The 20,192-nt window shown below is 34.3% G+C and overlaps 2 protein-coding genes across 5 annotated transcripts in view; one reads left to right on the plus strand and one right to left on the minus strand.

Annotated features, from left to right (window-relative positions):
* The window catches only part of LOC133639471 (tetratricopeptide repeat protein 39B-like), a 50,928-nt gene that overhangs the window by 3,048 nt on the left and 27,688 nt on the right, over nucleotides 1–20,192 (minus strand). The window contains exons 1-16 of one of the 4 annotated variants that reach the window (XM_062032777.1): nucleotides 17,647–17,661; nucleotides 12,860–12,927; nucleotides 12,535–12,750; nucleotides 12,375–12,406; nucleotides 9,152–9,256; nucleotides 8,962–9,093; nucleotides 8,799–8,875; nucleotides 7,377–7,506; nucleotides 5,911–6,016; nucleotides 5,756–5,821; nucleotides 5,592–5,700; nucleotides 5,455–5,522; nucleotides 3,980–4,039; nucleotides 3,733–3,894; nucleotides 440–531; nucleotides 193–313 (exon numbers count right to left, since the gene is read on the minus strand). In XM_062032777.1, the coding sequence (XP_061888761.1) occupies nucleotides 193–313; nucleotides 440–531; nucleotides 3,733–3,894; nucleotides 3,980–4,039; nucleotides 5,455–5,522; nucleotides 5,592–5,700; nucleotides 5,756–5,821; nucleotides 5,911–6,016; nucleotides 7,377–7,506; nucleotides 8,799–8,875; nucleotides 8,962–9,093; nucleotides 9,152–9,256; nucleotides 12,375–12,406; nucleotides 12,535–12,564 (1,290 nt within the window). In that variant the 5' untranslated portion in view covers nucleotides 12,565–12,750; nucleotides 12,860–12,927; nucleotides 17,647–17,661. Of the gene's footprint in view, nucleotides 1–192; nucleotides 314–439; nucleotides 532–3,732; nucleotides 3,895–3,979; nucleotides 4,040–5,454; nucleotides 5,523–5,591; nucleotides 5,701–5,755; nucleotides 5,822–5,910; nucleotides 6,017–7,376; nucleotides 7,507–8,798; nucleotides 8,876–8,961; nucleotides 9,094–9,151; nucleotides 9,257–12,374; nucleotides 12,407–12,534; nucleotides 12,751–12,819; nucleotides 12,928–17,646; nucleotides 17,662–20,192 lie in introns of those variants that run through there. The other 3 variants (XM_062032778.1, XM_062032779.1, XM_062032776.1) reach the window with 3 other exon arrangements.
* snapc3 (small nuclear RNA activating complex, polypeptide 3) overlaps nucleotides 17,173–20,192 on the plus strand; it is a 22,470-nt gene continuing 19,450 nt past the window's right edge. Inside the window, exons 1-4 of the mRNA XM_062032786.1 lie at nucleotides 17,173–17,416; nucleotides 19,806–19,889; nucleotides 19,965–20,043; nucleotides 20,121–20,192. The exon at nucleotides 20,121–20,192 is cut by the window's right edge and continues 33 nt beyond it. Coding sequence (XP_061888770.1) covers nucleotides 17,199–17,416; nucleotides 19,806–19,889; nucleotides 19,965–20,043; nucleotides 20,121–20,192 — 453 coding nt within the window. The 5' untranslated portion in view covers nucleotides 17,173–17,198. The remainder of the gene's footprint in view (nucleotides 17,417–19,805; nucleotides 19,890–19,964; nucleotides 20,044–20,120) is intronic.

Genomic DNA, 20,192 nt, shown 5'->3' on the forward strand with positions numbered 1-20,192 from the left:
CCTTGTGGCGACCCATCAGCGTTCCTGTTCTGTAACCCTGTACACTGTTTGTTTGTCTAATCTTGAACGGGTTTGTGCTGAAAACAAAGTTCCGTTGTACCTGTGCAATGACAATAAAGACCTATCTATCCATCTATCCATCCATCCATCCATCCATCCATCTAATGTTGATTCCAGTTCAAATGTGCTGACCAGAGCCGGGACGAGCAGTTTGGAAGGCTTGGGCGAGGTGTATCTCTGAGCTTTCTTGGCAGCAAACTTCTCAGTTGGAATGGACTTTCCAGCCATCCTCAGCCTCAGACCATCAACCTCCCTGAAAAAAGTGTCACATTTACAGTAAATGACTTCCTGTTTGACACACAGTATGGAAGTCTATTTCTTGAAAGGGATGAGCGGTAGAAAATGGATGGATGGATGTTGTTCTCAATTTAAACATTACCTGTACAAGTCCACCACATTTTCACCGAGTTTTTTCACTTCCTCCTCTGGGAGCATGCTCAGTATGGACGCCTTCTGGAATACATAGATGGCCTGCAAGAAAACATGATAATAGAAGATTGTTGCATGTTTTTTTTTAACATCAACGCCAATGTAGCTTGTTCTTTTTGTAAACACGCTGGGCGATTTAGCATCTTCGACAAAACCTAATATACATTTTTTATTAAACTCGGAAGAATAAAGTCAACAAACTTTACATTCGTGTTTTTTGTAAACATGGAAAACTAAAGTCATCAAAGTTTATATTTGTGTTTTTGTAAACATGGAAGACTAAAGTCAACAAATTTTATATTTGTGTTTTCGTAAACATGGAAGACTAAAGTCAATAAACTTTACATACATGTATTTGTAAACTTGGAAGACTAAAGTCATCAAACTTTATATTTGTGTTTTTGTAAACATAGAAGACTAAAGTCAACAAACTTTATATTTGTCTTTTTGTAAACATGGAATACTAGAGTCAATAAACTTTACATATGTGTTTTTGTAAACATGGAAGACTAAAGTCATTAAACTTTAGATACGTGTTTTCGTAAACATGGAAGACTAAATAAAGTCAACAAACTTTATATTTGTGTTTTCGTAAACATGTAAGACTAAAGTCAACAAACTTTATATTTGTGTTTTCGTAAACATGGAAGACTAAAGTCAACAAACTTTACATACGTGTTGTTGTAAACATGGAAGACTAAAGTAAACAAACTTTATATTTGTGTTTTTGTAAACATGGAAGATTAGAGTCAATAAACTTTCCATACGTGTATTTGTAAACTTGGAAGACTAAAGACAACAAACTTTACATACATGTTTTTGTAAACATGGAAGACTAAAGTCAACAAACTTTATATTTGTGTTTTTGTAAACATGGAAGACTAAAGTCAACAAACTTTACATACGTGTTTTTCGTAAACATGGAAGACTAAAGTCATCAAACTTTACATACGTGTTGTTATAAACATGGAAGACTAAAGTAAACAAACTTTATATTTGTGTTTTTGTAAACATGGAAGACTAGAGTCAATAAACTTTACATACGTGTATTTGTAAACATGGAAGACTAAAGTCAACAAACTTTATATTTGTGTTTTTGTAAACATGGAAGACTAAAGTCAACAAACTTTATATTTGTGTTTTCGTAAACATGGAAGACTAATGTCAACAAACTTTATATTTGTGTTTTTGTAAACATGGAAGACTAAAGTATACAAACTTTACATACGTGTAGTTGTAAACATGGAAGACTAGAGTCAATAAACTTTACATGCGTAAATATGGAAGACTAAAGTCAACAAATTTCACATTTGTGTTTTTGTTAACATGGAAGACTAAAGTCATCAAACTTTACATACGTGTTATCGTAAACATGGAAGACTAAAGTCAACAAACTTTATATTTGTGTTTTCGTAAACATGGAAGACTAAAGTCAACAAACTTTACATACAGTACGTGTTTTCGTAAAACATGTAAGACTAAAGTCAACAAACTTTATATTTGTGTTTTTGTAAACATGGAAGACTAAAGTCAACAAACTTTATATTTGTGTTTTTGTAAACATGGAAGACTAAAGTCAACAAACTTTATATTTGTGTTTTTGTAAACATGGAAGACTAGAGTCAATAAACTTTACATGCGTAAATATGGAAGACTAAAGTCAACAAATTTCACATTTGTGTTTTTGTTAACATGGAAGACTAAAGTCATCAAACTTTACATACGTGTTATCGTAAACATGGAAGACTAAAGTCAACAAACTTTATATTTGTGTTATCGTAAACATGGAAGACTAAAGTCAACAAACTTTACATACAGTACGTGTTTTCGTAAAACATGTAAGACTAAAGTCAACAAACTTTATATTTGTGTTTTTGTAAACATGGAAGACTAAAGTCAATAAACTTTACATACGTAAACTTGGAAGACTAAAGTCAACAAATGTTACATACGTAAATATGGAAGACTAAAGTCAACAAAGTTCACATTTGTGTTTTCGTAAACATGGAAAACTCAAGTCAAGAAACTTTGCATTTGTTTTTGCGTAAACATAGAAGACTGAAATCAATAAACTTTACATACGTGTTTTCATTAACATTAACATGAAGGACTAAAGTTAACAAACTTTACATACGTGTTTTAGTAAACACGAAAGACTAAAGTAAGAAAAAAACTAAAACTTAAACTAAACTTTGAAGACTACTTAGAGTCAACAAAACTCATGCACGTTTTTTTAACACTCAAAAAAGTTAGTGTTCTTAGCGGGCCCAAAGTATGTTTTTTGCGTAAACAATGAAAATGCTTTACTTTCTTCAACAGACCTAACAAACATTTTTTCGGAGACACCAAAGAAAAGTTTGTTTTCAACAAACCGGATGTACGTTTTTCTTAAACACGACAATTTAGCATCTTCAACGAAACTAACATACGAGTTTTTGTAAAAACCTAATGAAAATTTAGAGTCCACAATGAAGCTAACATATGTGTTTTTGTAAACATTGAAGGTGATTTAGAGTCAATGGAACTTATGTACATTTTTTGAACATTCAAGTCAAATGTTTAACAAAATAAAATGTATTTGCGTACACAAAGAAAACATATTTTCACACTTTCCTAAATGTCTCAGCCAAAGCAGGTTTTCAACGAACATTTGAATAAAGAGTGAAGGCAACTTAGTGTTCAAATGACCAAACACGTTTTTTGTCAACTATGAAGATGATTTAAAGTCTTTAACAAACCTAACGTACGCTTTTCGTGTAATCGTTGAGGACTACACACCGTCGATCTTTCAACAAACCTAGCGCACCTTTTTCGTACACTGAACACGACTGGGTCTTTAACAAAATGCCTGTTTTATGAAACATTTTTCAATGATATAATGTACGCGTTTTGGTAAACATCAACGACAGTTTTGTGTTTTTTTCCCCCCACAAATACTCAAGAGTATTTAGCATCTTCAACTTTTCATAGCTTTTCAAAATAATTTAGACTTCAACGAACTTCACACACATTTTTCGTAAGCACTGAAGATAATTTCGAAGCTCTGATGAAGCTAACGCGGTTTTAGTAAACATCAAAAAACAATTTGATACACTGAATGTACAGGAAAGGAGAAAAGAGAAGTGGACCCAAGCCGACATGCACCTCAAATTTCTTACTACAAAGCCACTATTGGACACATTTCAAACACGACATCATATTTAAGCATTACAGTAAAAGCTGGTAAAAGTTTCCAACATTCACCTGTGACCACTTGCTTTCTTTACAGAGCAGGTCAGCGTAATGGTACGCCTCCCTCCAGTTCTGTTCAAAGGAGTAGGCCCACATCAGCTCCCAGTAGCACAGGTGGTGGATCTGTCGCCACTCCTGCTGGGAGGCGATACACGCGTGGAACTTTTCTTGCGCCTACACACACACATTGAAACACAACAATCAGCTAGCAAGTGCACGCAAAGTGTAGACGTGTCATAGTGCAGTTATTGGTCCTCACCAGTGTGATGTTTCCTTTGAGCAAGGCAATTCTTGCGATGTAAAAAAGCATGAGGGCCCCCTGTGGAAAACACATGCAGGGAATCAGTGACACAAATTGTGTCTCACATAATAACATTGAAAATTCGAACTACAATATTACTCTGTACACTGCAAAAAGTGAAATCTAAGCAAGATGAAATACCTCAAATAAGGGTGATATTTGAAGAAATAAGAAGAAGAAAAAATATGATTTTGTCATTATTTAATTTTGTCTTTTAAGAAGACAATGAAACTCGCAAACAAGAAGTAAGTCTTCTGGCTTTAATAATACAATAATTTAAAAAAATTAAATATAAAAGAAAATTCTCATTGCCTGTATTATTTTTTTCCCCTATCACATGAATGAACTAACATTTGAAAAAAGATAGAACATTTAATAATAAACATTTTAAATAAACATTTTAAAATGTAATACTGTTATTAAACCATGCTTCAAATGTCAAACATAAATAAATAAATAAATAATACAAATAAAATAGGAAAAACAAACACATAAATAAATAATATATTAATATATATTCATACATATATATACACTACCGTTCAAAAGTTTGGGGTCACCCAAACAATTTAGTGGAATAGCCTTCATTTCTAAGAACAAGAATAGACTGTCGAGTTTCAGATGAAAGTTCTCTTTTTCTGGCCATTTTGAGCGTTTAATTGAGCCCACAAATGTGATGCTCCAGAAAGTCAATCTGCTCAAAGGAAGGTCAGTTTTGTAGCTTCTGTAACGAGCTAAAGTGTTTTCAGATGTGTGAACATGATTGCACAAGGGTTTTCTAATCATCAATTAGCCTTCTGAGCCAATGAGCAAACACATTGTACCATTAGAACACTGGAGTGATAGTTGCTGGAAATGGGCCTATGCAGACATTTGCAGCTAGAATAGTCATTTACCACATTAGCAATGTATAGAGTGTATTTCTTTCATGTTAAGACTAGTTTAAAGTTATCTTCATTGAAAAGTACAGTGTTTTTCCTTAAAAAATAAGGACATTTACATGTGACCCCAAACTTTTGAACGGTAGTGTATGTATTTACAATTTAAAATCTAAACACTAATACAACAACAGCAATGAATCCTAGAGCTTCCCTTTTACTATTTATTAACCTTCTCCTTGGCCTTTTTATAACTGCTTTTGATTTGATTTCTGATCAAAATGATGAATTGATTACAATAAAATGAAGGATGTTGTTGCCAAACTATCATTGTAATTTTACCCTTCAGACCTACAGGGGGGCGGTTAACTTCCACACTAACAATGAGGCGAGTCTACACGGTTGAGACTCACTATGGAGGAACAAATGACTATTGTGTGACAACAATGACTGAGCTAGCTATTCAACAGTGTTTACAAAATGATTGCTTTTAACTACACAATGTGCCTGCAATGTTATCTTATTTCATGACACACGAGTTCTGAAGCAACTCACATTTGGGAACCTTTTGGCATAAGGCTCCAGCAGAGCCTCCGCCTCGCTGAGGTCCACATCGCCAGCGCCTTAGGATAAAGAAGAAAGGTGTTTAGAAGGCAACAAGATAGTGTGCCATGAATGAATGGCCGCCTTACCCAGAATGACTGAGATGTAAAGATGATACATGAGCAGAGTCAAGGTGCTCAGAATGGAGCGCAGACTGTCGCTGGACGCCCCCGCTCTCAACTGGGACAAACCCATCTCCTGCGGAACGGCCACATTTATACATGCACACCAGTCACTTGCGTGGCGGACTTACTCTGTCCCCCGAGAAACCCAAAAACTCCATCAGCTTGAGGATTCTGGATGGAAGCAGCGAGAGTATCTAGAAGTAAACCAGAAGTGTATTGGAATCCAGCGGCTTGACAGTGTACTGGCTTGCCCGTGCTTGTTGGTGCGAGTGGGACCTCCTACCAAATTAAATGATCCGATGCCCATGTGGACGCCCCCTCTGAAGTGGACGTTTGTGCTGTTCTTCTTTTCCATTTCCTTATCAGCATTCGCCATGGCCTGACACTCTCTGCCCAGACATGTAACACCCATTTATACCCTTCATTTAACACCTTGTTTAACCAACCGCAAGATGTGTTGGTCTACAAAAGTCTCTAATCGGCGACAGTTTGAAAGACATTGGCCTTGGTAGCTGTGGCTGTAGGCAACTTCCTGGTGTATTTGTATTTGTTGATAAACTCCACATGATGCATCTGGCAGCTTTATCTACCTCTGCATGCGCTCTCAAATGTCACTTGCGAAACTGTTTTGCACTTGTACTAGTGTTTACGATGAACTTATCGCCGGTATTAATGCTGACTGAGCAGTTTGCGTCTTACTATAATTACATTCTGTTGCTGCTGTTGTGAAATATACTTGCTAATAAATGACCTACAGTATATCATATGAGTTTTCAAATGTTGTCAATAATACACTGCAAACACTGAAATCTAAGTAGGATGAAATATCTCAAATAAGGGTGATATTTGCTTATTTTCTGTCTGATAAGATCATTCTTCTCACTAAGCAGATTTGATGTTAGAGTGTTTTACTTGTTTTAAGTGTTTTGCTCCTAAATGATGTCAGTAAGATATTACAGCTTGTTGCTGAGATTTGATGAGCTATATTGAGTAAAACATGCTTGAAACTAGAATATCAACTGTTGTGTCATCAACACTCACAAGTAGAAAACTACTTTCTTAAAGTCATCATTTCTTACTTCAAGCATGAACAAAAAAAATCATGACTTTGACACAATTGTGTCTCATAATTAAAACAGATGACAGCCAAATGCTGTTTTATTTTCAATGAAACAATAGAAAATATGTACTCATATAGTAGTACACTTGTTATTAGTGAGAATATACTTATTTTAAGGTATTTGTGGGTTCATTGAGGTTAGCTAATTTGACTTGTTTTGGAAAGTCTTGACAAGCCACATTTTCTTGTTCTATTGGCAGATAATTTTGCTTAGTTCAAATAAAATACCCCTCGTTTTTGAACACTGACTTTTTGCAGTGTAGAGAATCGTGTTTAAAGATTCTGCAACATCTCCAGGATGCTTCATTTAAGAACGGCAAGTCGACTAATGCTTGTTTTCAGAACAAGGTACTTTTTTTTTACCTAAAAAGTCCTGCTAAGTTCTAGATATACAAATCTTAATTTAGGATATCTTATCAAGTAAAATTAATTAGCTACATGGACAGATAATTTCACAAACTTTTTGTATTTTTTTCCTCAAATTTAGTATACGTATCTTATATTTTGTCAGCTCTTTTTTGCAGTCCAAGCAAATATACTACATATAAATATAAATCAGCTCATGAGCTACTGGTTGGACACTCCTTAAATGTGACTTTTTAAAAAACGTACAGTCATCGATGTCTTACTTATAAATCTGGTAACTGCTTCGGATCCTCATGCCTCCCTTGATGAAGCCGATAATGCTCTCGTCGAGAAAGGTGAGCGCCGCCTTCTGGAGCAGCACTTCGGCGTAGCAAAGCTCCGCGTGCATCTCCTCTGACATGACGTAAAAGCACAGAAGTCGCAATTTATTACAAGAGATCACCATAACACATTGCAAGATGAAGATGTGTTATCACCTGAATTACCATCAATTGATTTACGTGGACCAAGGAGAAGGTTAATAAATAGTAAAAGTGAAGCTCTAGGATTTGTTGCTGTTGTTGTATTAGTGTTTAGATTTTAAATTATAAATACATATATATAAATCTATATATATATATATATGAATATATAATTTATTTATGTATTCATTTGGTTGTTTTTCCTATTTTATTTATATTATTTATTTATTTATTTATGTTCCACATTTGAAGCACGGTTTAATAACAGTATTACATTTTAAAATGTTTATTTAAAATGTTAATTATTTAATTTTCTATCTTTTTTCAAATGTTAGCTCATTCATGTGATAGGGGGAAAAAATAATACAGGCAATGAGAATTTTCTTTCATTTAAAAAAATGTTTTTATTATTGCATTATTAAGCCAGAAGACTTACTTCCTGTTTGCGAGTTTCGTTGTTTTCTTAAAAGACAAAATTAAATAATGACAAATTCATATGTTTTCTTCTTTAAAAAAAAATTATATGAACTCACGTTTGACTTTTAATGTTATTGCATCATCTACCCTCCTCGAAAAATAGTGGCGTCTACATTTTTGGCTATGATCCTGTGAACTAATACATCACATGGGCATTTTTATGGGCACGTTTATTCCACGCTGAATAAAAATATCCCACGACTAGTTCGCCCTGAAACATTTCAGCAGATTACCAACTTTTTGTGTTTTAATGTTATTAATATATTTATTGGAATTAAATCTATTTTCTTACTTTCCTTTAATGACAAACTAATGAATTACAAAAATATATACTACGGTATTTTTATGAAACATTTTTTACCATCATTATTAGTATTTGTATTTTATTACATTTGTAAGTTGTTTTTAAATGCAAGTTTGAACCTTTTTAATGACTTACAGATAGAGATGTCCGATAATGGCTTTTTTTCCGATATTGTCCAACTCTTAATTACGGATTCCGATATCAACCAATACCGATATATGCAGTCGTGGAATGAACACATTATTATGCCTAATTTTGTTGTGATGCCCCGCTGGATGCATTAAACAATGTAACTTTACCACGAATTGATTAACGTGGACCCCGACTTAAACAAGTTGAAAAACTTATTGGGGAGTTACCATTTAGTGGTCAATTGTACGGAATATGTACTGTACTGTGCAATCTACTAATACAAGTTTCAATCAATCAATCAGCTGGCCCACCTTCTGTCAGGGCTTCAGGGGATTGCCTGTTCCACAAACTCGCCAGCGTCTCCATTATGCCAGTTTTCCTTCGAAACCTACATTTGGAAACACAATGTTTATTAGAATAATAATCAAAAATAGTGCTGACTGACTGGTCACTGAGTCACATGACATGTTTCACCTCTGGCAAGTCAGGAGGGACTCGCTCAGTGACTCCATGGCAGCGTCCATGTCCTTTGGGTCAAAGGTCATGGCCGCCTGCATCACCAGCATGCTGCCGTAGCCCATGGCGTGGTACATGCTCTGGTTCTTCCTGGAGAAAATATGTGTAAGCGATTTAAACACGACGTGTGGGGAAAGGGGTGACTTACCAGGGTTTTAAATGAGCCAAGGCATCAGTGAACCGGTTGTTTAGAAAGAGCTCAAGGGCGACGGCACATTCCTTTAACGAGTCCTCTAACCCCATTGGGGGTTTTCTGGAGGGAATATAGCAAATAAGAAAGTCATAATTAAATATGTTGAAGGAATATGGTAATCAGGGTTGCTCAAAAAGTGTATTCACACATTTGATTCAGGATTTTCAAGATGCAATAAAAAACAAAAGCATATATTTTGTTAGAATACATTTTTAGGCATTTTACACGCTTACTCTCTGCACGTATTAACATCATACATTTGCAACAAATGGGGGGAGCTTGTGTAACCTGCATTGAAAAGGTTTTATTATCATTTTCATACCAAAGAATCGATTCTGAATCGAATCGTCAGCCGAACAATCACGATCCAATCGTGCGTTGTTGTAAGACTCCCATCCATAATAGTATTTTTTTCCCTATCTGTGAAAATAATTGTTACGTATACAGGGGTTTCGGGGTTAAAACGGAATTAAATGCAATAAAATATTTCTAAATATGTGGAAAAAACTCGATAGGTCACTATTTAAAAAAAAATCTAAATATTTAAAAAAATAAGTATTTAGAGTATAAAAGTACTTATTTGTCCTGTTATTAAATTTTCCCTATAAATGGAGTGTAAAAATTAAATAAACTGGCATATAATTACCATATATGTTTTTTTCAGTTAAAAAAAGTTATTGGCATAACAATCATTTTGTTTAGTGATAACATTCCTTGTTATTCACCCCCAAATCCTCCACACGACACCTCCGCTCCGGACAGGCTAACCTCCTCCAACCTCCGAGGACAAAGCTACGAACAATGGGAGACCGGGCTTTCTGCTCGGCCGCCACCAGTCTGTGGAATGCTCTCCCTGACCACCTGAGGGCACCACAGACTGTGCATGCTTTTAAAAAAGGCTTAAAAGTCCTTCTTTTTAAAAAAAGCCTTTTTTTTTTAGATGTATGCATACTAGTTATAGCTATTAGGCTGCTCTAGTTTTTATTTGTATTTATTTATTTATTATCTTTTTATTTATTTATTTTTTATTTTTATTTTTTTAATACACTGTAGCACTTTGAGATGGTTTACTCAATATAAAGTGCTTTTTACAAATAAAATCTATTATTATTATTATTATTATTATAGAAATGTAGAAGTGTGAAATATTTGAATGAGTGTGGCAGTGAATATTGAATTGATCACTGTTCATAATTTTCCACCGGCGAGGCCTGCTCAATGAGGCTCCAGTCCAGGGGTGTCCAAAGTGCAGCCCCGCGGCACATTTTAAAAATACTATCACTGTACGAAAAAAAACTAAACTAAAAAGTGTAATACAAGAGCAAACAGGTGCAATATAATAAGAAACATTTGCGATATTGACACTCACAACAAAAAGCTGCCATGCAGGCGGTATTGTACCTTAAAACTGGCATTGCTTTAAAAAAAACTAAAAACCTGAAGTTGATCTATGGATCCCGAGACCTTCGAGTCAGTTTTTCAACTGTCATTGTTCAAAAATAATAGTGAATTAATAGCAATATTGTTATGAATTATTTAGCTATTTAAAGCGCCAACTACTTCACATCAAATATTGCATTTTTAATATTTTTTGGGGAATATATTGCATATTTTGTGTTTTTGCCATAAAATGTTTTTGTTTTTTTGACAATAAGGGTATGAAACATAAAAATGTAAATGTATGTCAACAGATAGATTTGAAGATATTTTAGCATTGAAAATAAAAACAATTTTTAAATTTGACTTGTTTTTAACACTTTAATGACCGAGACCCTTTTGGGTCCCGGGGACCTTCGACATTCACCGAAATTTAGGGGGGGCCCTCATGGTACGGTAACTATATTGTATTGGTTTTGAAAATGACAAATATCAAAATGGTCCCCTTATGCTGGCAATTTAATATGTGGAAAAAGTTTGGACACCCCTGCTCAAGTCTGAGAGGATGGTGTCTTCACAAGTTGAGTCAAAGGTTAAACGTGGTGTGAAGGTACTTACTGCTATCTAGTGTCAGAATAGCAGATTACAGCTAGAGTTCATCCTTATTCTCCCTCCCTTGTTCCCCTGCCACACTGCAAAAAGTGAAATCTAAGTAAGATGAAATATCTCAAATAAGGGTGATTATGGCTTATTTTCTGTCTGATAAGATCATTCTTCTCACTAAGCAGATTTGATGTTAGAGTGTTTTACTTGTTTGAAGTGTTTTGCTCCTAAATGATGTCAGTAAGATATTACAGCTTGTTGCTGAGATTTGATGAGCTATATTGAGTAAAACATGCTTGAAACTAGAATATCAACTGTTGTGTCATCAACACTCACAAGTATAAAACTACTTTTTTAAAGTCATCATTTCTTATTTCAAGCATGAAATAAAAAAATCATGACTTTGACACAATTGTGTCTCATAATTAAAACAGATGACAGCCAAATGGACTTTGCTGTTTTATTTTCAACGAAACAATAGAAAATAGGTACTCATATAGTAGTACAGTTGGCACAGTACAGTAAACTGACAGTTAATATTCAAGCATTTAACATGTGACATTTCTAACTATTTCGAACAGAAATAGTTCATGCACATTCAGATAAATTCTTCAAAATTACAATTAAAAAAATGTTTAGCCGGGGGCCGGGCTGTATATATGTGCACTAACTGACTGAAAGAGCACGCACCTGGCGCGATGATGTCATGTTATCCATGGAAAAATGCATTTTTAGACAATATGATTTGCCTGAGCGGCTAGGAGACCCCAAGAGTAACAAGCGCTTGCCTTGTTGCCTTTCCATTAAGAACAATAAATTAGTTTTTAGTATAAGTTTGCTGGTTTCAAGAAATGTAATATCATTATGTCAAGATAATGGCACTAGCATTTACTTCATTTAAGAATATTTTTCAACATATTGAGCAAAAAGGTCTCATTTTTTCTACTAAGAAAAGTGCACTTGTTATTAGTGAGAATATACTTATTTTAAGCTATTTTCAGGTTCATTGAAGTTAGCTGATTTGACTTGTTTTGGAAAGTCTTGACAAGCCAAATTTTCTTGTTCTATTGGCAGATAATTTTGCTTAGTTCAAATAAAATACCCCTCATTTTTGTATTTTTTTTCTTCTTGTTTTTGAACACTGACTTTTTGCAGTACATTGTTATATGACATAAATAAGTTTTAGTAAATGACTTACGATGTATCCCCATTGGAACAGTGTGCGTCCATCTGGAAACAAAATAAAGGCAAAGAAAACTAAATTTTGCACACAAAAAAAAATCAGTCTTTCTAAATCCAAGGTTCATTTAAAATGTGAAAACCCAAAAAACAAATAGAATGAGCACCAGGACACTAACCTGCTGTTGGGAGTAATCTTCCGTCTCCATTGGCAAATAAAAATAGTGATGGTCGGATGAATTGGATAAAGCTTCCAAAAGCACGCTTTGCAGCCTGTAAAGCAGTCGTCCCTTTGAAAGTAAATCTTCTTCAACATTTATACTCTACTGAGGCTGAGGCTGAGCCGCAGCCGGCCCACTCTCACATCTCCTGATATTACAGGACACAATCCGCCGCTTGTTTTAGCATCAAAACGTGGGCAAAAGAGCAAAGTTGAAGAGTGAAATTACAATTATTACACATACCGTTGGGTCAATCAAAAGGCATAAAAAGAGAAGTACGAACGTGCACGGTGACTTTCTGGTCTATGATGTCAGCCTCCTTTTTATAGAGGGCCGCCTGCAACAGTCAATCTATATGAATATAAACATACAGTACAAAAGCCTTGTTACATAATTTGCATAGGCAACTGATATTCATTATTACAGTATATGTTTTACTAACAGATTGATGGATAACTTGCTTAGAAATTGTAATTAATCTATTGCTACTATAACAATCTGCAAGGTTAATATAGTTGGCTTCTCTTTCTTCCCCTCCATTTATCTACTTTCTTTTGTATTTCAAGTTATCATTACATATATGTCTTGTTTTATATGAACATTTGTGTTGTTGAAAATAGAGGTCATTATTGTTAATATACATTATCAATAGTGCTATTTCTATTGCTCCATTTGTAGTGTAATAATTTCCATTGTCATTTTTGTATTATTATTTATTTTACTAACTGCTTCTTTGCTATCACTTGTACCTTCATATTTGTCCATATCCAATTTTCTAATGTTGTTTTATTGTTGTTGTTGTTTTATGACTCTTGTCCCCACTCTCTCTTCCTTATTTTTTCTCTTTCTATCCCCTCCTGCTCCGGCCCGGCTGCACCAAATAATAATATAAATCCATTTAATTAAGTCAATACTAATTGGGCAACAAGAGAAGTATCCCACACTTCTCTTCTGTAAAGTAAATTTGTACAGCCGATATGGGCATCTACATCTACTATATGATTTGCCTGAAAAGCTGGACAGGACAAAAAACATAAATAAAAAAATACAAAATAAAAATACATCGTAATTAATTAAGGTGACAAGCAAATTATGACGATGATCAATACAGAATAGAATACATTCATACCGGTTTTTGTATACATATCCAAAGTGATTATTATTTTTAGTGTTTTTCACAAACAAATACAATTATGTAGTTGTTAACCAAATACAATTTCAAACACGTATCCACATCTGAAATAAAATATTGTTGTATTTGTTTAAGCAGTTAAGGCTACGATGCAAAAATGTATTTTAAAATAAGTTGGATTTTTTTTTTAAAAAGTTCACATTTTCAAATTTCAAAAATGTTAGTTACTTCAGTTAAATACTTTAAAAATAGAATGGGAGGTTACAGTGCACTTGACCTTAAAAACAATTATAATAATCATAGTTTAAGGTTGTGCCAAATTTGAGGAAAATCTATCAAAGAAGATTTGACTTTAACAATGTGCAAAGTTAAGACAAAAATAATAAAAAAGTGTATTTAAAAAAATACTCAAGACCTGCTGTGACATCAACACATTGTTTTGTTCATGTAAATATTGTTTTGTACCATATTGTGAACAGATTCTAAACTGTAATGCAGTTGTTGTTGTATTTCCATTTTTCTGCATTATTCGATATTTTGATTGATGTCAGCCATTTTGGGCCAAAGTGTTCTTTATTTATTTTTTATTTTTTTACTTCCTCTTATAACACAGTATCTACTGACATTTTAATTGTATAAAACATATTTTTTTAGCAAAATTTACCATGTGTATGTTCAATTGTACAGGTTGCTATTCACTTTTTTTTGTGTGGATGTTTCATGGTTTAAATTCAAATTAAAGTCTACCAATGCTAAAATACTTGTTTCAAATGTTAGGTATATGTATTAATGTCAATTTGTGAGAGAGATTCTGTTTCCAGAATGAATGTAAATACATTTACAAGAAAAACAGCTGCATAAGATTTTCGTTTTTTTGTCATTCCTATTTTTACACATTTATGGCTCTAAAAAAACCCGCCAGAACTTTTAACCTAATGTCCACAATGGCATTGTCTATGCAAAAATGCAAATAAAGAGTAGTGCCCAGACATGGGAACGAAAATCTCTTTCTAGCCACTTTTTCCTGGTTCACCTTATGGCCTATAAACTGGTACCTGTATTGTTTGCCCCTTTGTGTTATATAACTACATTACCCACAACCCTCTTCACGGCTCGTCTTCCGGTCTTCTCCGTTCAACCTTAAATTGGTTACTTGTGAGCATTCAATTCATCATAATACAAACATAAAACGCTTCCATGTGAATTTTTATAACATTACTAAAACCCGTACATAATAACTTGTCGTGATTTACAACTCATTTTATTGTAAAGCGCCATTTGCTACGGGCTTCTTATATTTGTGTTTTTGTAAACATGGAAGACTAAAGTCATCAAACTTTATATTTGTGTTTTTGTAAAAATGGAAGACTAAAGTCATCAAACTTTATATTTGTGTTTTCGTAAAAATGGAAGACTAAAGTCAACTAAATTTATATTTGTGTTTTCGTAAACATGGAAGACTAAAGTCAACAAACTTTGTATTTGTGTTTTCGTAAACATGGAAGACTAAAGTCAACAAACTTTATATTTGTGTTTTCGTAAACATGGAAGACTAAAGTCATCAAACTTAATTTGTGTTTTCATAAAAATGGAAGACTGAAGTCATCAAACTTTATATTTGTGTTTTTGTAAACATGGAAGACTAAAGTCATCAAACTTTATATTTGTGTTTTTGTAAACATGGAAGACTAAAGTCAACAAACTTTATATTTGTTTTTTTGTAAACATGGAAGACTAAAGTCAACAAACTTTATATTTGTGTTTTTGTAAACATGGAAGACTAGAGTCAACAAACTTTACATATGTTTATTTGTAAACTTGGAAGACTAAAGTCATCAAACTTATATTTGTGTTTTCATAAAAATGGAAGACTAAAGTCATCAAACTTTATATTTGTGTTTTTGTAAACATGGAAGACTAAAGTCAACAAACTTTATATTTGTGTTTTTGTAAACATGGAAGACAAAAGTCAACAAACTTTATATTTGTTTTTTGTAAACATGGAAGACTAAAGTCATCAAACTTAATATGTGTTTTTGTAAACATGGAAGACTAGTCAACAAACTTTACATATGTTTATTTGTAAACTTGAAAGACTAAAGTAAAATAACTTTATATTTGTTTTTTGTAAACATGGAAGACTAAAGTCATCAAACTTAATATGTGTGTTTTTGTAAACATGGAAGACTAGTCAACAAACTTTACATATGTTTATTTGTAAACTTGGAAGACTAAAGTAAAATAACTTTATATTTGTTTTTTGTAAACATGGAAGACTAAAGTCATCAAACTTAATATGTGTGTTTTTGTAAACATGGAAGACTAGTCAACAAACTTTACATATGTTTATTTGTAAACTTGGAAGACTAAAGTAAAATAACTTTATATTTGAGTTTTTGTAAACATGGAAGACTAAAGTCATCAAACTTTATTTGTGTTTTCATGAAAATGGAAGACTAAAGTCAACAAACTTTTTATTTGAGTTTTTGTAAACATGGAAGACTAAAGTCAACAAACTTATATTTGTGTTTTCATAAAAATGGAAGACTAAAGTCATCAAACTTTATATTTGTGTTTTTGTAAACATGGAAGACTAAAGTCAACAAACTTTATATTTGTGTTTTTGTAAACATGGAAGACAAAAGTCAACAAACTTTATATTTGTTTTTTGTAAACATGGAAGACTAAAGTCATCAAACTTAATATGTGTTTTTGTAAACATGGAAGACTAGTCAACAAACTTTACATATGTTTATTTGTAAACTTGAAAGACTAAAGTAAAATAACTTTATATTTGTTTTTTGTAAACATGGAAGACTAAAGTCATCAAACTTAATATGTGTGTTTTTGTAAACATGGAAGACTAGTCAACAAACTTTACATATGTTTATTTGTAAACTTGGAAGACTAAAGTAAAATAACTTTATATTTGTTTTTTGTAAACATGGAAGACTAAAGTCATCAAACTTAATATGTGTGTTTTTGTAAACATGGAAGACTAGTCAACAAACTTTACATATGTTTATTTGTAAACTTGGAAGACTAAAGTAAAATAACTTTATATTTGAGTTTTTGTAAACATGGAAGACTAAAGTCATCAAACTTTATTTGTGTTTTCATGAAAATGGAAGACTAAAGTCAACAAACTTTTTATTTGAGTTTTTGTAAACATGGAAGACTAAAGTCAACAAACTTAACTGGTACCTGTATTTTTTGCCCCTTTGTGTTAGATAACTACATTACCCACAACCCTCTTCGCGGCTCGTCTGGTCTTCTCCGTTCAACCTTAAATTGGTTACTTGTGAGCATTCAATTCATAAAACAAACATAAAACGCTTCCATGTGAATTTTTATGACATCACTAAAACCCGTACATAATAACTTGTCGTGATTTACAACTCATTTTATTCTAAAGCCCCATTTGCTGCGAGCTTCTTTATTTTACTACAATACCCACAATCCTTTGCACTTGATACCGCTTCCGGTAAACATGGCGACGGATTTGAATGCAGGCATCCCAGACTACGAACCCGGCGATGGAAATACTAGAACTTTCCACATCGACGCGTTCAGAAAGGAGTGGCTGAGCAGACTACAGCCGTCTGACTACTCTTACCCGCCGCAGGATGAAAACGCCTTTCACGCCAACTTTGCCCACGAATTGGGGGTTAGCGTGGACATGATGCGGGAACTCAAAGATACATGCAAGTAGGCTACTTTTACGTCACATGTCACCCGTTTACGATAGTTTTATGAAGCGTTTAAACCTTGCATTAAAGTGGCGCAGCAAGTAGATAGACACAACCTCGGCCTGTCGCATGGTTAAATCATAATATGTTGTCTCTCACAATTCACTAATTCTTAATTTTGTTATGTTCCTTACTAAAAGCACTTAATTCAAGCTCAGTGACACATTTCGCGCTCTCTCTCTCTTTTACCTCAACTCTCGTCCGTCCCCTATTAGGGTATAAAGAAACAACAGGTAGGAACTAATTTGCTTGACTGTGTAAATAAAATAATGTACAACTAGGGGTGTAACGGTACACAACAACTTCGGGTCGGTACGTACCTCGGTTTAGAGGTCACGGTTCGGTTCATTTTCGGTACAGTAAGAAAACAACAAAATATAAATTTTTTGGTTATTTATTTACCAAATTGGTAAACAATGGCTTTATCCTTTTAACATTGGGAACACTATAATAATTCTGCCCACGTTAATCAACATTAAACTGCCTCAAGTTGTTGCTCAGATTAAATAAAATCAAAAAACTTTTCTTCTACTTATAAAAAGTGCAACATTAAACAGTTTCAAGTCAACTCATCATGCTTAATTTATTACAGCATTTGGGAAGTCTGTAGTTGATTTTTATTATGTAAATGTTATATTTTTATCAGCATGTGATAGCAGGGACCCTGCCATTCAAAACTAGGCTGCTGCATTACTAATGATTCATGGAACTATAGCTGAAAAAATAGTACAATAGCAATAGGAGAGACTATTCATCCCTGAACACCATGGAGTTCATGTAGGCTTAATGATGCACTTACATTATTATATCAACTATCAGAGACAGAAACTCTTCATTTAACATAATGTCATTTTTTGCTGCTTCAACACAGCACAATCAACACAGAAAAAGGTAAAGTGAAATAACAGACAGACAGGGCTTTGCTGTCCGTAACACACACACAGCAAAATGAGCTAACGTTACGCTAAAAGCGAATTAGCCTTCACCTTAAGCCAGGACTGCGAGCGAGCTGAAGCTGCCTTTTATATTTCTAGAAGGTCAACGGGCTCATAGTGATGTTACTAGTAGTTGACTGGGAGTTGTTTATTATCCTTTGGGGAGAGTCCGCTGCCTGATGCTTACCTGCTAAACGCTAAGCACTGACTACATGCGCTCTGAATACGCACTGCTGTTTGGCTGTTACCGCTCTGTTTGTAACCAATCAGATGGTTGTGTGGGTGGGACAATGCTGGGTGCTGTGTAGAGTACTGACAGACAGGCAGAAGGAAGCGGAGCAGCTTGTTAAAACTTTAGCTTAGGCGGCTACTTAATATGTACGTGTGGAAACTCATTCGGTACACCTCCGAACCAAACCCCCCGTACCAAAACGGTTCAATACAAATACACGTACCGTTACACCCCTATGTACAACATATAACAAATGTGCTAGTTTAGAACATCAGTAATGTGGTCCAATATTATTTACAAAATAATTACTGCATAACATAAATTACTTTCCATACTTAAAAAGTATAACAGACCAAATTAAAGGAAGCTATGACACTTAGTGCACTCAGGAAATTGTCAGAACCCCCGTCCCGAAAAATAGAAGTTTGAAATGACACTGCATACACTACATCTGACTCTTAGCAAAATTGTAGTTTGAATAATATTATTCTATTTAGAGCAACTACAAATTGAAAATCCATCCATCTTCTTCCGCTTATCCGAGGTCGGGTCGTGGGGGCAGCAGCCTAAGTTAAAGTTAAAGTACCAATGATAGTCACACACACACTAGGTGTGGTGAGATTATCCTCTGCATTTGACCCATCACCCCCACCCCCTAACCCGTAAAGACACTTGTGATTTAGGGCTATATAAATAAACATTGATTGATTGATTAAAGGGTTGCATTTCTAATACTTGGCTGGAGGCTTTTGTTTCAGATGCAGGAATAAGTTTGTTGTTTTTTAAAGAAACTTTGCAGCGTGCAATCATTTGTTCCACGCCTGTTGTCGCAAAACCAAACAATTGACAGCCCTTTTCTTTTTTTTTTTGCAACAAATCTCTTGCTCTAGTTAGCCTTAGCATTAGCTAGGGGTATGAATCTCCAGAAGGAAAAAAGGGGAGGGCGGAAGCCCATGAGCTCCTGGGGGGCAAAAAGGATGCCCGAGTAAGAGGAGAAGAAAAATAGATTTTTTTAATTTTTTAAATCATCTGCAACAAAACAACTCAAATTTAACGATCAAATGGATGTATCACCCAGCCCTAATATAACCTGTCAAACATGATGCGGCCACAGTCGCATGGCAGATACACAAAAGCTTGTCATTACACACTTTCATTTGTTGTTTTGGTTGTTGCCCAAGCACAGCGGCACTGCATTGCTATCCCGAAGACCAGTGCCCTGACCCGGAAGTCGTACCTGAAGACTCCACCCTGAAAACCCTCATGTATGACCATTTCTTAGCTCATTTGTTTATTTGAAGCCTGACAACGTTGAAACCACTTTGATTTGTCTTGGACAGTGAAAGGAAGAAGCATCAAGACCACAAATTGTCCCTTAAAATCTCCAAGAACAGACACGAGCTTTATGCAGATGAGCAGGTAAGTTGACTCACCTTTTATTTGTACTGAACTGAATTAAGCTGGAAAATGCTTCACCGATTTTTGCGTTTTCCCAGGAGCGATCGTCCGTCGCGTGGAAACCAGAGGAGTTCGAAAATCTGGTCTCCGAAGGAGACGTCATTCTGACC

The sequence above is a fragment of the Entelurus aequoreus genome, linkage group LG22 (genome assembly GCF_033978785.1).
Source record: "Entelurus aequoreus isolate RoL-2023_Sb linkage group LG22, RoL_Eaeq_v1.1, whole genome shotgun sequence".
Classification (NCBI taxonomy): domain Eukaryota; kingdom Metazoa; phylum Chordata; class Actinopteri; order Syngnathiformes; family Syngnathidae; genus Entelurus; species Entelurus aequoreus.